The sequence below is a fragment of the Vulpes lagopus genome, chromosome 1 (genome assembly GCF_018345385.1).
Source record: "Vulpes lagopus strain Blue_001 chromosome 1, ASM1834538v1, whole genome shotgun sequence".
Taxonomy (NCBI): Eukaryota; Metazoa; Chordata; class Mammalia; order Carnivora; family Canidae; genus Vulpes; species Vulpes lagopus.
Window position 1 is genome coordinate 159,433,477 of NC_054824.1, and position 19,428 is coordinate 159,452,904.

The 19,428-nt window shown below is 35.1% G+C and overlaps 1 protein-coding gene across 8 annotated transcripts in view; it reads left to right on the top strand.

Annotated features, from left to right (window-relative positions):
• DNM3 (dynamin 3) overlaps window positions 1–19,428 on the top strand; it is a 545,518-nt gene that overhangs the window by 382,238 nt on the left and 143,852 nt on the right. For all 8 annotated transcript variants that reach the window (XM_041753175.1, XM_041753153.1, XM_041753160.1 and 5 more), the window contains one exon: window positions 5,544–5,653. In XM_041753175.1, the coding sequence (XP_041609109.1) occupies window positions 5,544–5,653 (110 nt within the window). The remainder of the gene's footprint in view (window positions 1–5,543; window positions 5,654–19,428) is intronic.

A 19,428-nucleotide genomic window follows, 5' to 3' on the forward strand; every position in this document is an offset into this window, starting at 1 on the left:
TGACAGTGATAAAATTTCATCATGTTGGAATTTTGTTTCTGCTGCATCATTTACAGTCAAATGTGTATTAAACAGTATCTGATGCAGCAGCGTTTAACTGATAAGTAGAAACACAAAAGAATTTCAACATAAACCTTGCCCTCAAAGAACTTCCAATTTATTGAAGAGGCAAGTTGAGCATAAATAAGAAATGGTATCCTATATAGCCTAGGACAAAAACCATGGGAAATTTTAGAGCTCTTAAAAAAAGATATATATGGAGTGCCTGGGTGGCATAGTTGGTTAAATGTCCAACTCTTGGTTTTGGCTTTGGTTATGAACTCATGGTTGTGGGATCCAGCCTCTCAGTTGGGCTCCATGCTCGGTACAGTCTGCTTGAGATTTTCTTCCTCTCTCTCTGCCCCTCTTGAGAGTGTGCATGCATTCTCTCTCTCTCAAATAAATAAATAAATAAAAATCATTTGAAAAATAAAAAATGAAAAAAGACATATATGACATGAAGTAATCAGAGTAGGCTTCATGGAGGAGGTGGCACTTGACATAAATTTCAAGGCCACTAGTATATATATGCCTTCTTGCAAGGAAGAAGACATTCCTAGCAAGTAGAAGCCATACAAACAGAGGCAGAGAGAGAAATACACATGATGGTCAATCTAAACTTTGTAAAGATTTCATGATCGAAAGCAGTGCCAATCAATTAAGCATCTTTTACAGATTCTTTCTTTCCTACAGAATTTTTATTTGATTCTCAAATATATGTGACTATCAAATATCTTAATCAACATACGACTTTTGCTATCAATTTCAAAATAATTCAACAAATACTTGTAATACGTTGTATAAATTTCAATGACCAACACTATGCCAGGCATTATAATATATAGAAATAAATAACTCATTGTCTCATCCTTGAATATTTTGTTGCTTTGTTGGTGAGAAAATGTACATACAAATAAGATTCAAGGTAGTCATCAAACCAAGGCCACTCAAACATTCCCCAAGTTATGAAACTCCCTACATATAAATCACCAAGTACATAAAGACTTTCCAGTCCATTGCATATGCAGAAGCTTTTCCTCCACACACCCAACCCTCTCCTCATACCCACTGTGGCGCCTTCCCTCAATCAAATTATATTGATGGTGCCCTGCCAGCTAGAAATCATCACTGGCCACTTGTTGACTGCATATCTGTCCTTCATTGGTCCTTTTGTTTCCTTACAAGGTCAATGACCACACATCCTGTAGCCATCATATAATTACCACCTCTCTCTACCTGATTCATCTGCCTTTTGCTAGTCACATTTTGGTTACTTCCACTTCCGACAACACCCTCTCAAACATTTAATGCGTCCTTTTGGGAGTGTATCTTATTTCTCCTCTTTCTTCTAATACTTGTCAAGTATTGCAAGGAAAGAACACAAACTCTCTCATGTTCCCTCTCTCTTTGAACAAAGAATCCCTGGATGCCTCCCATACAAATAGTGCTAGCAACCATTTTGTATTGAGGAAAGGAAGGGTACTATGTTTAAAAATGAAGGAAAAAAAGATGTTGAATTGGGGACCTCAGCTTCTAAAGCTTTTGAAAATTTCTCTAAAACTTTACAAATGCTTCCTCCAAAATGTCTATTTAATATAAAATATTTAAAATATCAAATTAGGGCAGCCCAGGTGGCTCAGCGGTTTAGCGCCTGCCTTCGGCCCAGGGCATGATCCTGGAGTCCCGGGATCGAGTCCCACATCGGGCTCCCTGCATGGAGCCTGCTTCTCCCTCTGCCTGTGCCTCTGCCTTTCTGTGTGTGTGTGTGTGTGTGTGTGTGTGTGTGTCTCATGAATAAATAAAATCTTTTTGAAAAAATAAAATATCAAATTATATCTTATTTACTTATAAATGTTACAAAAACATTTTCTATTTTTTATTTTTCTTTGCCAATGTAACCTACTTAAACAATAGAATTGACTGAACATTCTGAATTTCAAATGAACAACCTTCATACAAATTTTGTAATGTAATGCATTTATAGGATGACGATATCTCATATAACATATAATTCAAAATGAATAGAATAAACTATTATGAATCAAAACTATATGAATCAAAATAAAGACAGAGGAATGACAAAGAGACAGTAATAAACTTAGGAAAACCTTTTGCATGGAAGGTAAAACTTGAACTTGACTCTAGGCTGATGTGGTAGGGGGAAGCTGGAAGGATATCTCAAGTTGGGAAAAGACTGTGGACAGAGTTGTATTTGGTTGAAATGGAGACTTTTTAATAGAAGAGTAAAAGATATTGTCAAATCAGAATTGGACCAATTGGTAGGTGTGTCATGTGACAAAAATGACCGATGTCACAGGAAAGAATTTCATGGATTTTCTTCCAGAAATAATGGAGACCTGTGAAAATTTGGAAGGACTGTAATGGATTTGACAGAGTAGTTTTAGAAAATTGCCCATCTCTGGTAATGTTCAAGGAATTAGAAAGCAAAGAGACTAGATAGGAGGCCATTTATAACCACATGCTTGTGAGATGCCAGAGACCTGGACACATGTCGTGGGAATGTCAGACAAGGGTAGCTCTGACAAATGCCTCAAACAGAATGAAACATAGTCTTGATATAATAAAGGGGGTGAAGGAAATAGTACCTTAGAAATGATAGTGAGGTTTCAGATTCAGTGACTGGGAGAATGCAAAATTAAAATATACCTAATGGTAGAAACAGGGAGGTCAGAAGAGAAAAAAAAATGGATGGAGGGGCACCTGGCTGGCTCAATCAGTAGACCATGCAACTCTTGATCTTGGGGCCATGAGTTCAAGCCCCACATACAGCATAGAGCTTACTTTAAATAAATAAATTTAAGAGAAAGAGAAAAATTGGATGTATGAGAGGACATGGGGTTCAATGCTGTCAATAGAAAACTAATATGCACCACATATGTCATTTTAAATTGTCTAACAGCCATATTCAGAACACTAAAAATAAACAGATGAAATTGCATTTAACAATATTTTATTTGCCCTAATTTTTAAAAAATACTATCATTTCAATGTATAATAAATATAAAAATATTGATGATATGATTTACCTTCTTTTTCTCACACTAAGTCTTTGGATTCTGGTATGTACTAAATACTTAGAGCACATTCCAATATAACTAACTACATTTCAAGTGCTCAGTAGGGACTATGGCTGTGACTATCACATTGGACAGTGTATTGTTGGCCAGTTTAAAAGAACTAACAAAGATTATGTAGCAAATGCCTCAATTAAGCTGGTACTAAGATTGACTGTATTTTGGAAATTATAATTCTGTTTATCCTTTCTCCTCCTCTATTCCTTTTGTTTATTTTAGCTACTTCATATTCAACATGTTATTTTAACAGAACATCATTCTTTCCCCACAGCACCAAGAATTTTAGAAATATCTATGATAGATTGTTTCATTGCTCTCTCCAATTCTCCATTTGACTTACAACTTTAATTAAACAAGTCAGTCTGAATCTTCTTTTACTTCTCCCTTTGTCAGTCTTAAAACTCTTGATTATGAAATAATTTAGCAATATGTCCTCAAAAACCTTGGATAAATGACACTTAGTACTTTGGAAATGAAACTACATTTTTCATGTTCCCCTGTCGGCATATGTGTATTTCTCCAGCATTTAATGTCTGACGTAAACTTGCTGGATTTTTGGTATTCACTATATGCTAAAGAACTCAGTATGAAAGGGAGTCTACTTCTATAGAAAACACGCCAAGGACATTGTGTTCCATCTTTACAATGAAATGCAGATTTCCCATTAAAAAGCGAATCCATCATTTCAAAAGGTTGAAGAGGATGGTGCATTAAAAAAATCCAGCTGCTTAAATTTAGGGCATTGAAAAACATCCAATAAAAAAAAATGTTCCCTGGGTTTCAAGCATTTTCATTTGATTATGTATTGGATAGTTTTTCATTCAATCTGTGATCTTGCCTCTTAGAATTCTGTCCTAAAATAGTCTGACAAGTGACTCAACTGTGATACTTTATTAACTTAAATTACATATTTTGTTATTTAGAATACACTTGTGTTTCGTAATATATTATTAATTTTTGTACAAGAAATGTTTGAATTTTCTGACCATGCTTTTCTTTTTCATGTTTATTCTTAGGTTTCTCTCACTCCTATTTAGTTTCTTTTATGTTTTTTTGAGCTTCTTTGAAGACATTGTCTGCCAGGACAGCGATTTTGTTCTCCAACCAACTTCCTTCAACTGATTTAGTCCTCTGTTTCTCTCTGCCTCACTGTTCTTATGTGTTCTGCCCAACTTTTCTCTAATTAATTTAGAAGTAAGAAGTGTCAAAGCCAGTGATTCTCTGGGCAATAACCCTCTGTAGGGTCTGCAGACAACATGGTCCCCAGAAACTGGCTAGGGAGTGCGCACGTATACATGCACACACACACACACACACACACACAGTTCTTCTCCACACTACTGAGCCTAGTGCTCTGGGAACAAAAAAAGCTTATGTCAAACATGTCTGTACAGCGCATGCATTTTTTGACAGGAAATACAGTAATAGTTGTTTATTAAAAGTCATGTGGAAGTCTCCATGCTTAATGGAGTCTAGTCCTGCCTTTTCTCAGGACCAGCACTAGAAATATGGGCTGGGACTCTATACACAGGGCTACTGTTGAACAAGGCCTGTGTAAAATGCCCCTATAATAGATATTGACTAGGTATTTTAAGCTGAAAGTTTGATTCTCTCCTATTAGACTGATTGTTAGGCATTTATACATATGATAATATTGGCCCTGGGCCAATCCCTAATAGTAAATGTTTCTCATAATTCTTTGGCATCCAGTATGTTTCATGAAGACCGGTTTAGTCTCATTTGCATACCTTCCTCTCCAGTGTCCATGTTCTTCCAAAAGAATTATTAATTTTAAAAGGGAATTTATTCTAGTTACTCAGCCTACTTCTAATGGGTTCTTTTTTTTCTCTCAACAATGGAATCACTTTTTTTCTGGACTCACATTTTATTCTAAGAAGTATTTTGCTGTGCTTTCTCCTGGTTTATAGGGGGTTTTTCATACTGGGGTCCTGTGCTTCCAGTTTCCTGCCAGCACTGGCTATCAAAACTGCTTAGGCTGCAAATAAAATATGAAATGAAATCCATCTGGCGTTTCTCATTGAATTAGGACCAGAACATTTTTGTTAAATATTAACAGATGGCTAAATTCTTAATATCAAACTAACATTTTAAAACATCTAAGGGGGCCCACATAAGGAAGAAAGGATAGAAGACCATGTGTTCTATCGCTGAGCCCTTCCTTCTCCACACTTTTCCTCCACTCATCCTCTCGACCCATGTGTTGAGAATCACTGGAGTCTCTTTTCTCAGACAGCTCTTATTCCTTGGTAGCTGGTGTCAAAATAGTGCATGATGGTATCGAAATATTGTAATCAAATGTTGGCTAACTCAGGTGATGTGTTGCCATTGGCAGGCTTCAAAATCTTTTATTAAAGCCAATTTTCTCTCCCTCTCTATCTCTCTCAATAGGAAAAAGAAAAGAAGTATATGCTCCCCTTGGACAACCTGAAAGTTCGAGATGTGGAAAAGAGCTTTATGTCTAGCAAGCACATCTTTGCACTTTTTAATACAGAACAAAGGTAAGAAAATGAAGCAGCTTCTGTCTTCAGATTTTTTTTGCTTGAAATTTATGTGATCTAGAGACCATATTTATAAGAGTTCCTTTGGTGCCATCTTGAAATTTGTTAACTCTATAGTTTTCCTTTCATTTGGCTTGTATGTTTAACTTTCACCATACGTTATGGATTGAAAAGATTAGAACTTAGAATAAGAATGATCTTCAAGCATTAATTAGTTTATTCCCTGCTCTTCCATCAGGCACTCAAATCATGTTGCTTTCACTCTTGAAGTGCATTTTATTAATTTAAAGTCTTCCATGCCCTGAATTTATTGTGTACATACTTATAAATTACTGTTATTATTTTTGATAGTATCTGTCCAGCATGGGTGGATATTACTCAAGACCTTCTTATGTATATTAGGATGGCATTTTTACGTTGGTGAATAGAATTATTCCCCTTAATGTGAATACAAATATGTAGTACTTCACAGTTTTTCAAAGCACTATGCACAGTCATTTTTTAAACAGTCTCCCATGAAGCCAAAAGATAGAGTAGTGTGGTGATCATTTTAAAAATTAGAACTGTGGCTCAGAGAGGTTAACTGACTTTCTTAAGATTATAAAATTAGTGCATAAGAAAGCTTAAAACTAAAGCAGGACTTCTGTGTTTAAGTCCACTTTTCCTTCCACTTATGTTTCTTGTCTTATTTTATTGCTGTTGTTTGTTTATTTGTTTTACTACCCATCACCTACAACATCAAAACTTAATTTGGGGTTGATCATCATGGAGTGCCATGGTTACTTACTGAAGCCAAGGAGGAAAATTAAATAAACAAATGGAGAGGTGGCAGAGGGTGGAATAGAGAGATGTCAAAGGGCTATAATGAGGCGAACATAACAAGGAGATCTTTTCCAAGTGGAAATGTTCTAGGAAAAAGCTAATTAATTTCTGTGAGTCAGTTATTAAGAGATTGAGTCATTAGGTGGCAGGGTCTAATTTTAACCCATCTCTTGAGGCCCTTTTATCTTTATTTAGCAATGAATGAAGTTCCCTGATTAGGTTCAATGACCGGCCTAAGGTCAATCACACAGTAAATTAAAATAGCCAAAGAAGCCTTCTTCCTACATTCCCAGTCAGTTGCTCAGAGTGACTCATTATACAAAAATACTTAGAAAAACCACAAGAGCAAATCATTTAAAGAACCTAGGGGAAAGAAAATTAAATATAACTACCCTACCGAATACTGAGATGGAGTTTTTAAAAACTTGGTATTGTTTGAAAGTTGCATAAAAAAAAAAAAAAAGAACTGTGATGATAAAGAATAAAAAGATTTCCTGGAGAGAGCAGTAGTGTGTCCTTGTGCTAGGGCCAAGTGAGTACTGTTTACATACTTTCCTCAAAGCAATGGGTAATTGGGAGGTCCTGAAAGAACCTTCACAGATGTGCTCAGCCTTCTGCCTGGATGCAGAATTGAAGTGGACTACTGCATACAAAGTCAATTTGAGTTCTGGGTCAACCTGGAAGGTTCAGGTTATAAAAGGGCTTGGTACAAAATTTTAAAAATCAGACAATGGTAGAGTATCTTTCTAGATGAAATATAACTGTGGGTTTTTAAGAGCGCAAAAGACACCAAAATAAGATAACTGGACTTCTAAAATTCTAGTAGGTATTCTGGAATCCTAGAGTTCTCAGTAGATAGTGAACTCTTCAGCTACTTCTCAGAGACCTCTGAGAGTACAAGGCTGTCCCATCTATATGCATATTTGCCATTGTCTTTTCCTCTGAAATCTTTAAATTATTTTTGTACTGTTTAAGACCTCCAGTACAATGTTGAATATGATTGGGTATCCTTGTTTTGTTTTTTAATTTTAAGGAGAATTATTTCATAATTTTATAATTAAAATAATTAACTTTCTGATAGGTAACTGATATCAGGCAAAGAAGACCCCTTGTGTTCCGAGTTGCCAAAGTTTCTGTTTCTGTTTAAATCGTAAATGGGGGGAATCCCTGAGTTGCTCAGTGGTTTAGCACCTGCCTTCATGGCCCAGGACGTGATCCTGGAGTCCTGGGATCGAATCCCACATCGGGCTCCCTGCATGGAGCCTGCTTCTCCCTCTGCCTGTGTCTCTGCTTCTCTGTGTGTGTGTGTCTCTCATGAATAAATAAATAAAATATTTTTAAATAAATAAATAAATAAATAAATAAATAAATAAATAAATAAATAAATGATGTTGAATTTTATCGTGTTTTTTTTCTGTCCCTACAGAAATTGTATAATTTTCTTCTTTAATCTGTTCATGTAATGAAACAGATTCATAGACCTTCTAATGTTAAACCATCCAGATCTCTTGGGATTAATGATGCAGTATTATTTATTATGCTTTCTTGGCTTGTTTGCTAAGAATTTTACTTAGACTTTTGCATATATGGTTATAAGTGAGATTTGCCCATAAATGTCCTTTTTGTGTGTGTGCTGACCTTGCCTGATTTTCATATCAAGCTTCTGTTGGCTTTATGATTGAAGTGGGAATGAGTCCATATTATCCTTTGGAACATTTTTATAAGATAAGATTAACTATTAATTGATTATTTGGTAGAACTCACCCATAAAATCATCTGGCCCTGGTGGGCAGTTTTAGTAGGTAAACTTTTTTAACTAGTGAATTAATGTATTTAACAATTATAGGTTTGTTAGGTTTTCTATTTTTATCATAGGTCATTTTGGACAAATTATTTTTTCTGGGAAAGCATCTATTCTGTTCGTTTTTAAGTATATTAGTATCAAGTATTTCTTAATGTTCTGTTTTTTTTTTAATTTCTGCCGTATCTGAAATTTGACCCTTTTTATTTCTAACATTAAACTTTTTCTTTTTTAACATAATTATTTTTGCCAGACCTTTATCTGTTTTCAAAGTAACAGGTTTGACTTTTTTAACCCTTTTCTGTGTATATTTTTTCTTTCTTTTTTAAAGATTTTATTTATTTATTTCAGACAGAGAGAGAACAAGCATGAGCATAGGAGGACCAGAGAGAGAGAAGCTACTCCCTGCTGAGCAGGGAGCCAGATGCAGGGCTCGATCCCAGGACTCTGGGATCATGGCTTCTTTTCTCTAACTTCTTAATTTGGATATGTAGTTCATCAATTTTTGTCCTTTTTCTTTTATATGCATATAAATTTATATATTTCCCTCTAAGTAATCTTGAGATATAATATTTTCTGTTATCATTAAGTTCTGTTTCTTGACACTTCTGTTTCTATAATGTTCATTATGATTTCTTCTATGAGTCATTTAGAAGTATGTTTTACGTTTTTTGGTGCATAGACTTATTGGTTTGTTGTTATTGATTTCTAACTTAATTGTATTGTGGTCAAAGAACACAGTCTAGCACATGATGAATTTTCAAAAATGTTCCATGTGTGTTTGAGAAGAATGTATTGATTTGGGAGTGTGGGGTTCCATGAGAGTCCATTGGATTATGCTTGTTCATTGTATTATTCAGTCTCTATATTTACTATCTTTTTTTCATATTAATGAATTCACACCCTCAGCAAATTTGTATTAGGCAGCCATTATGTGCCAGGCACTGCTCCATGTACTGAAAGACATTTGTGAATAAAATAAACAAAAAAGATGATACATTTTAGATTATGTTCCAGAGAAGGGTTTTGGCAGGGAGACAGACAAAAGCCATAAAGAATCTCACTTCATCAGAAGGGTATTAAAATCTCATTTTGTGACTATGAGCTTGATTATTCTAGTAAATCTGTCAATTTTTGCTTTATATATTTTGAGACCAACCTATGTTATTAGAATCTTACAAGTTTAGAATCATTTTATCTTCCTGGTGGTTTTCTGGATATATAAGTAATTTTGAGGCAACCCTCTTTATTCCTAATAGTGTTCTTTGCCTTAAAATTTATTTGTCTGCTCCTAATATAACTATACTACCTTTCTTTTAGTTAATATTTGCTTGACTTACCTTTTTTACCTTTTTTGCTATCAACTACTTTTTTAAAAAATATTTCTTATGTATTTGAGAGAGAGGAGGGTGGGCAGAGGAGAGAGACAATCTCAAGCAGACTCCCCACTGAGTGGGGAGCCTGACATGGGGCTGGATTTCATGATCCTGAGATGATGACTTGAACCAAAAACCAAGAGTCTGATGCTTAACCAACTGAGTCACTGAGAAACCCCAACCATTTTGTTTTTTTATTAAGAAGCATTCTTATATCGCATGCATCTAGATTTATTTGTTTTTAATCTAATGTTAGTTCTTTTTCATTTAGCTAGAGAGTTTAGTCCATTCATATCATTATAACTGGTTTATTAAATTTATTTGAACACCTATTTTAGTCAGAATATAGGGGAATAAAGACTTCAAAGTTATGAGATAAAAGAACCATCAATATATAATTTAATATCCAACTGAAGTATTATTAAAAAATGAGAGCAAAATAAAAACATTCTCAGGAAACCAAACACCAAACTTAAGAGTTACAACCAAGTAGCACCCACTGTAGGGATTTCTAAGGGATATACTTTAGTGTGAAGGAGAATGAACCAAAATTAAACACTGGAATGCAAGGGACAAACAGAACAAAGAAACTGACAATCAAAGTAATAAATTTAAACAAACACTGCTTATGTGAACCAATTTGAAAAAGGTGGTAAGGAGTAAGGTGGAATTCAAATGCTGAGTAACAACAATATGGAAATCAGGAAAGTTAGTAGAGTTAAACTGTTTCAAGGTCATTTTGGAAAAGGAGTAGAAAGACTAACTTCAAACTTTAAATAAAAATTGAGGAATCAAAAAGAATAAAAATAAAGCATATAACTACTAAAGTATATAAGGAGAAAATAAATTAATTAGAATTTTTAAAAGTCAGGAGTGAAGTGGGGAGGGTATAAAACAAGTATAGAAAAGGCAAGATAATGGGCAGCCCCAATGGCCCAGTGATTTAGCGGTGCCTTCAGCCTGGGGTGTGATCCTGGAGACCCCAGATCAAGTCCCACATCAGGTTCCCTGCATGGACTCTGCTTCTCCCTCTGCCTGTGTCTCTGCCTCTCTCTCTCTCTGTGTCTGTCATGAATATATAAATAAAATCTTTAAAAAAAAAAAAAACAAAAAACAAAAAAAGGCAAGAGAACACCTTTTATCATTTTCCTGTTCTCTTATTTATTTTCTCAGTAAAAAATAATTCTGTTATTTACTCCAAAGTATTTATTGGCATTTCTTCATTATCAGCTATGCATGTCAGTATTGGTATTCTAAATGTTTTGCATGACATTTGTAATCACCAGTGAGTGTCATACAGCATTCATTTTTCAGTAATCTTAAGACAGAAAATTGAAGAATGAATGAAGAGGTTAAAGAAAAAAAGGAGAAAAGGTAATCTAGTTGAGAGAATAATTATACATGAAACAGATTATAGTGTGTAAGGTAACATTTCACCAGATCTATGATAGCATATTCCATTCTAGTGTTTAAGTCCCACAAACAATAGTTAGCAGGATAGGAGGTGACCCTTCTTGGGTCTTGGCATGAATTGATGGAGAGGAGATTGAAAGGAATGTCCCAAAGAGGAAATAGCATTAGTCAAAGCAAATGATTGGAAATGTTACTTAATCTGTTGTCACCTGTTCTGGATGAGAAGAAGCTAATTTCAAAGGCAAGATGAGCCCTAGTTCAAAAAAAAATTTTTTTTTTCTCCATGGAATTTATTGGACTGGACTTACCATATAAATCAATTAATTTAGTATTCTATGTAGAGGGAAAACAATGCATCTTTCAGAAGCATATATGCTTAGCATAATTCTTTCTATCAGCTATACTTAAATGATATTCTTTTCACCACTTACACGGATTCTGAAACTATGTTCCTAGTTTTTTTTCTGAGACAAAAATCTTACAAGAAAAATTATATTCTTGCCTATAGTAATTTATCTATTTCAGACAAGCTGTAGAAGAGATTTTAAAAGAGATTTTATAAATGCTTCTGTTGATTTGTGTGCTTCATCCTTGTCTTCCACTTTAGTGTTTTGGTTCAAAATATTTAGCCATTCAGAAGACCCTTGGGAGATGCATTGGGTTGGGGTTGAGTTCCTGTGGGAACACTAGCATTGTCACCAGTGTAATTGTAAAATATCATGGCTTTCTAGGGTTCTCTGAAACCTTAGAGATAATCCTGTCCATTCTGCTCATCTCACAGGTTAAAGAGTTGATACCCATGATAGTTAGATACCCTTCCCATGTCACAAATGTTAATGACAGAAACAAAAGTAGAACCCAGGCCAGATGTCTCCTGATCCAGGGCTCTTTCTGATACCACAGTTTTGATATTGACTGTGGAACAGGAATTCCACCTAATATTTTAATTGGAATTATTCCCAAAAGAGCAGCAATGAAGAGATTTTTAACTTCCTTTGGAGGTATTTCTTATCTCTTAGTCCTACCAATTTCCATGGAATGCTTTTAGTCTCATTGGCAAAGCTAGACATAGAACTGACCAGTACCCTTGCTACAGTTCTTTTAAAAACTTTATTAGTCCTTGCTACTTGTACCACAGCATTATTCCTAAGAGCTCATACAGTTGCTATTTCAACTTTCCACTATAAAGTTTAAAACAGTTATTCTGTAATTCCCCAATCATCAGGTGTGTGAGAATTGATACATTTAACATCCTTCTTTAAAAAGCCTTTGGTGTCCTGGTGAATTAATATGATCTTTATGAGTCTGGTGACCAGATTTTTGAGCCATTCTAAACAGTGTTTTAGTGCTAAGATTTTTATAAATGGAAGGAATTGTTACTAGCTGCAGTGACTTCTGCGCTTGAGAGTGAATTTCACACCTAAACTGATTTAGCCTACAAAAACTCCAGGTAAGAGTATGCATCCCCCAACTCTCCTCTGGGCCTGTCAAAGACCATATCTTAGATATATGGGGAGACTTATAAATCGCAATACTTTGTCCTCACATTCATTGCATCACCAGATCATTTTGAAATCTAAGTTAAAAGATTCCTAAACTTCTTTGTGGCAGGATCTAAACTACGACTGGAATGTTCCCCCAGGTTTTTGTTCCATTTGATTTTGTTAGAAATGCCATGTTTTCTCTGGTCGAGGCATGTCTAGATAATGGCTTCACTGTGCTGGTCTTTGCTCTCCCCAGGCAGGCCTTCTCTTTTAAGGTCATGCTAAGGCCCATTTGGTCCAAGGTATGTCAGTTCTGGTAACCAGCAGAGATCTGTGTCCATCCAGGGGTTTTGTAGGGCAGACACATGGTGTTTTCTGAGTACCCCTTGGGGTTGTCCAGCTCTGTTTGCTTTTAAAATAAGGCATTTATTCTGTGACGTTGCTTTGTAGCTTCAATTCAGGATATGGTTTATCAACATTGCCAAGTGTTTCAGTTCACCTCCCCCTTTTCCTACAGAAAGTGATTTTAGGATGTTTCACTAGTCCACTAGTCCCCAGCATACTACTGACACTCAATAAATGTCAAATAATGCCGCACTATAGCTAGTGCTGCACTTTAGGGATTCCAAAAAGAATGGCTCTTTATTCTCATTGTTGAGTGGTATATTTTTCCATTTGTTAGCTGGAAAGAAATTGGAGTCAGATTTTTCCATTTATATACCTTTATGCTACGTTTCTATATTAAGACACATTTAGCATTTAAGTTGTTTGAAAAGTACATTATTAAACAAATACGCTGGGCAAAAGGTGGTATACAATGCCTTGTCAAAAAGGTCATGTCTCATTTGAATGTGGTGTAGTGTCAAGTCTATATTAAAAGGGAAGCAATTACTCTTCCATAAATAGGATGGCAGAGGCTCAAATTCATTGGAAACTCAGTAGATTAAGAACATGTAGAATTTTATAATAAGAAATGAAATATTGTATAAGGAATACAGTGCAATGAGGCTTGTGTTTAGGACATAAACATGATACCTGGAGAAGTTATTTTATTTCATTTTACACCAAAGTTGTCAAAAGGATGTTTCAGACATTTCTTCTTGCCTCCTAGAATACTAAGTGAGGATTGTTTCTCTTCTGAATACTCTAATTCAAGAAAATGTTTCTTTGTCAGATTAAGATTCAGTTGTAACCAGTCTTTCCAGTCCAAACTGAGTAATGAGATGTATGTTACCCTCCATTTCCCCAAGGAATGTGGATGGGTGTATAGGGGTGTTTGTAATACTCTCTATGAGTACCTAGTATATTAAGAAAAAATCAGGTTGATGGTAAAAAAAAAATCTTTATCACTTTCAACTATCTTATCTAGTTTATTATATCCTCTCTGTAACTTCAGGTATGATTTTAAATGCCTTGATTTTCCCTGTACTCTATTCCTAGTATCAAAAAAAAAAATGCCACCAGATGTGAGACTAAGTGAAGTCTGATGCCTTGTCTGGAGGCACATGTAAGCAAACTGATATTACTCAGGTGTCAGTGGTATGGCTGTGAGAACACTTAATGTATTTAAGTAATGGAATGTGCTAAGTTGACATTTTAACACCTTGTACTACTTTCTAGTTTTAACATGGTAACAAATAAATAAATTAACTTAAATATAATTATGTGACAGATATTTATCTCCACTGCTGCACTACTTTCTATGAGGGGGAGTTGGTTTTGTCTTGTTCATTGCTTTATCCCCAGGGCCGTACACCTCAATAACATGAGGGAATGAATAAATGTATCTATATTAAACTTTTCTTCCCTGTTATATAGAGAAGATATAAATAAGACCAATTGCCAGGAAAAAGCATTCTGTAGGTAAGCTTTGGAAGCCTAAAGCCTCAGATCTGGGTGGGCTGAAAATGAAAATATAGATGAAAACTCTTAGAGGAAATGAACACAAAAAGAAATCTTTGATTTAATAAGTAAGAACCTGAGAATTTTCAGTTCTATACAAACTGTATAAATACTATTTGAATTTAGTAGAACAGAATTCCATGTTATTGTCCTTAAGAAAAAAATAGAGAATAGATGTTCTGTTGTAAATTGTCTCTGTTCTCTTGTTCATTTTATTATTCAGAACTGTGTTGTAGATATCTCCATTCAGCTTTCTAAATCTTCAGTTCTTTAGCTTAAGCAAAGTATTAACAAATTTCAGGTTTTCTGTTATATGTAGAACTTCTGAAAGTAAAGGAGGTAAAGAGCCAGAAGACAGGATTTTAGTTTTCTGTTGGTAAGATTTTGGCCCTTTTTGGTTCTGCTAGAACTATTAGGTTCACATGGGTCAGACAGAGAGTTGAGGACTTTTGCAGAGTTGCTGATTGCAAATTCCCAATATGACAGAAATGCTTATTTCCCACTGTAAATCTAGAGAGATAGACCCTGTGCTTTCTTTGTGGAGGAGTTGGATAGAAATACATGTGTAGCGAGTCAATAAAAGGATACTTTAGATCTTGAAGGGTGTTAAATACAAATCTTTGATTCAGATAACTCTCTTTTTTGTTTTGTTTTGTTTTTGTCTGCTCTCTTCCTTAGTTCCAGTCTCTCACTGCAAAGATATTTGTTGTCATGTGGTTCTGATCCTGCATATTACAATAGTTCCCAGCTCTCACTACTCTTTCTTTCTTCCCCTTGTTGAGTGTCTCTCTGGTTATGAAATGGCATCAGGAAACACTAGGTACACCAGAGAGGAGGGGTGAAAATGTTTTCAAAGGGGGCATCTGGGGAGAGATGGATTAGAGAGCTAAAATTGTCTGCCCATTTGATTTGATTCACCAGCTACACCAAGACAAAAATCAAGTATGATTTGGTAATATTTTTGTGAACCAAGTCTGTGACAATTGATTTCACAGCTAAGATAAATTCTCATGAAAGCCAACATAATTGCTTGGGTATGAAATGTCTGTGGCTTGAAGCAATCAATTTAAATTCTTCTCTTATTGGTTTTCAAATTAAACTCTGAAGTGAAATAGGAGTATGATGCCCTACTTGGATGACTGTTTCTGCCTTTTCTGAGGGAGAAAAATAGCAAGTTGGTGCTTTTTAGCTTTTTCAAATGTCATTAAAAGGCTTTGGAGAAATTCTTCATGCTTAAAACACCTGTGTGTAATCCATATCCCATTTTTCTAGGGGAATTAGACTTTGGGCTCCCTTTGAGTATTTCAAACAAAGGGAATGATAGGATAGAATCAGCGACTTCAATTCAATTCCTTTCTTCCCAAGGATTTAAACTGGGGTTGTATTTTAAGCCATTAGTAGCGCCAGCAGGGATTTTGGTCAGTGTTTGAGGCATTCATGTTCAGGAGGTTTGTGTCCAAGGGCAATCTTGATAAATGAGCCCAATACGGCTATGTAAAGTTCAAGAACAAAAAGAAATTCTGTCCTTCACAGCAAGTTTACTTTTCTTCTAGGATTTCAGAACAAATACATTGCCCGCTCCCCACCTACTTCCTGGAAGGACTGTTTGCTGATGGGTAGTCCCCTCCCCCACTCCCCCTTCAGACAAACACTGTGGCTTGGGACAGCCTCCATTTGGGGACCATAAAACTGGCCCCAGCTGTGTTCATTAATGATAGGGAACAATCACTGGTCGCAAACATACTACAGAAAAATACATGCTCTGTTCTACGATACAGTCTTTAAATGAGACTCTGTAGTGGTTAAGTGGCAAGAGAAAGTCTGACAGATCATTAAAAGAGACTGGTACAGACGAGCCAATATTTTAAAATGTGATGGTTTATAAATAAGATTATAGTGCTAGGTTTTGTTTAAAAATTAGCTTTAATTTTTGAAAACTAGTCATCCTAAAGAACTGTATTCAAAATGTAAAGAATGAGTTTACATTTTGGTCATTTGTGGGAAAGATAAAAGTAAAGTGAGTTGTGTGCTTCAGCAGTGTGATGGTGAATTTGTGACAGCATAGCATTCCCCCCTCCCCGCCCAAAGCCAGTAGGAAGATAGCCAAGGGTTCAGGTATTTCAGTCAGCAACCTGCCGGGAAGAGCTCTTAAGAAATGAATAAGCAGGGGTGTGAAAATTTCTCTAGCCTGAAGGAAATTTCTAAACACCCAAATTTCAGTTGGCAGTCCTAGAGGCCTCCCAAGAACAAAAATAAAGAAAATGAAGGGCATGTTTTACTATTGGAATAATCAGGTTTTTAGAGATGACTTATAGAATATTGTAAAGCAATCTGCATGTTGACAAAAAAGCCCTACAGGAAATAGAATAGAAAAAGTCCAAAGAAGGTTATTATTCAAATCTGTTGCTGTTTAAATCCAGTTATACTGAACAATGTATCCATGGCACTCTGGCAGACACAGTGTTTTCCATTATTACTAGTGTTTCCATGTACTATCCTGATTTATTACTAAAGCACTAACACCTTGCCTAGGAGTTCCTGAGTTTGAAAAAAAGAAAGCCTCAAAATATCATAATAACATGCAGATATATAAAGCTTTATGAAGATCACTGAACTCCTTCAAATAATGCACTCAAGAATATTTATTGTAAGTCTGGCCTTTTACATTATCAATTTGCAAATCAGGAATCTTTTGGGGACCCGACGTTGCATGTGTGATCTATTTTCATTTTTCCTCAGTTGATTTGCTATGCAACCAACTTAGCCATTAAAGAATGTCCTTAGTGACTATACCTGCTGAGAGAAAATATTATGAAGGTTTTAATTATATACCTTGTATATAAGTTATAAATTATATTATTCTGCTTCTATTTGCTGCGTTCAGAGGGAAACTATTTACTGGCATGTGTAATTAATTTTAATTAACACACGCAGCATTAGTAAAGGGAACTGACACGGCACAAGCTTTGGTAGAAAATGTTAGTCACACTCTGCAGCTAACTCTGAGCAGATGCATGGTTTCATAAAGAAAATATTTGCAGAGCCTAACTGGAGTGAGTTTTTTCCTTTTCTTTTCTTTTTCTAATTTTGAAGACTGCCTATGTTTATTTCTTAGAATCTGAGGAAAATACTGCTCATATAAAGGAACAGTTTCAAAAAGTGCAATTGCAGTGAGTAGTTTGACTACTCAAACATGGTATCTGCCTTTGCTGTCAATGTGTTTGTTGAGCCGGTACCTCACTCCATACCTGTAGAAATCTCTTGTGTTATTCTACTAGATATTAGCCTGCACTTGTTTTAATATTACAGAATAATTTTGCTTCAGAAAGTAGATAAATGCTTGCCACTTGGGTCACTCTATCAGGGCAGTAAGATAGTTAAAATATTTGTGTTTTGATGTTTATACTCTGTATTTTAAAATAAATTGGCCACATAACATCGATACCAGTGACCCTCAAATTTTGGGGTCTGAGGACCCTGTCCTACTCTTAAAAATTGTTGAAGACTTTAAAGAGCTTTTGCTTGTGTGGATTGTGTGGATTATGTCAGAAATTTTGTGAGCTAGTTGGCCTCACGTTGTTGCTTAAAATTGGCTATAGTGAGAGAGAGAGAACTTCTACCATGGAAATTGACATGTTCTACAAAATATGGCTTTTTTTTCCCTTGCATAGCTAGTTGTTAAACATTTATTAGCATACTGCCAATGATATCCGTTGGTAGAAATTTAAAATGATAAATTTTTAAAATATTCACTTATTAAATCATTTAAAATAATAGTAGTAAATCTATTTCATGTTAGCATAATTAGTATGTTTTATGGGGAAAATATATTTTAAAATATCAGTGAGAAGAGTGGCTATTTTCTTTACAACTTTGCAAAACTCTTTAATGTGTGGTTTAATGGAAGACAGCTGGATTCTCATATCTGCTTCTGCTTTTCATCTGCTGCAATATGTTGTTTTGGTTGAAGTATAAGAAAGTTATAGATTTTCTTCTTTGATACCTCACCAAAACTTGACAAGTGATAGTTTCCAAAAAAGTTAGTTGCAATATGGAATCTGAAATCATATTGATGAACTTTTCATATTCTGGTACATTAATCCATTGGTCTTTTGTGCATTTTTAAGTGGATCTTCTACTTATGAGTGATTTTATAGCATCATAGATTTGGAAACATTGATTCACTGACTTACATATATCTGCTCAATGTGTACACATTTCATTATACAGTGTTTAAAAATCACATTCCTAAGATTACCACCAATCTCATCAGAAAGTAGGCGACACAAGGTTTCCAAAATTCGAAGTCTGAATTTCATCATTGGTCATAAATACTGTCAGTTGTCTTCCTTTAAGTGAGTCTCATTTTGTCCATTTTTGAGAAAATGTCTGCCAAAAACTCAGGTTTTCATAACCATAGGATTGACTCTTAGTAAGGCTTCCAAGTAGAAAATGCATCTCATAAAAAACTGGTACTTCAGCTTACAGTGGAATTGCAGAAGTGCTTATGTGTACTTAATCACTCTGTGACAGAATATTGTGAGGATATGTGCACTCAGGCTCTAGGTTTAATAGAATTAATAGTTTTACTGCTTCATCGAGATATCCTTAAGTGGAAGTGACTTTTTTGAAAAACTGTGAGTGCGTGGCAGTGAAAAATACAATGGCTTTCAATACAGCTTTATGACATTGACTTCATTGACACTAAGGTTCCCACCTTTGCTTCTGTGCCACCAGTGCAAATGTTAATACATTTGCTGCAAGATAAACCATGGATATAAAAAATATATATATTCCACTTTGACTATTTTAGCAACACTTGTGTTTTTTGATAAGCATTCGTATAAATGGTCTTTGAGTATTGATGTACAAATGCTGGACAAATATAATCAAATATATAGTACTATATATAGTACAAATACAGTACAAATATAGTACTGATGTTGGACAAATATAATCAAAACAAGGATAGTCCTT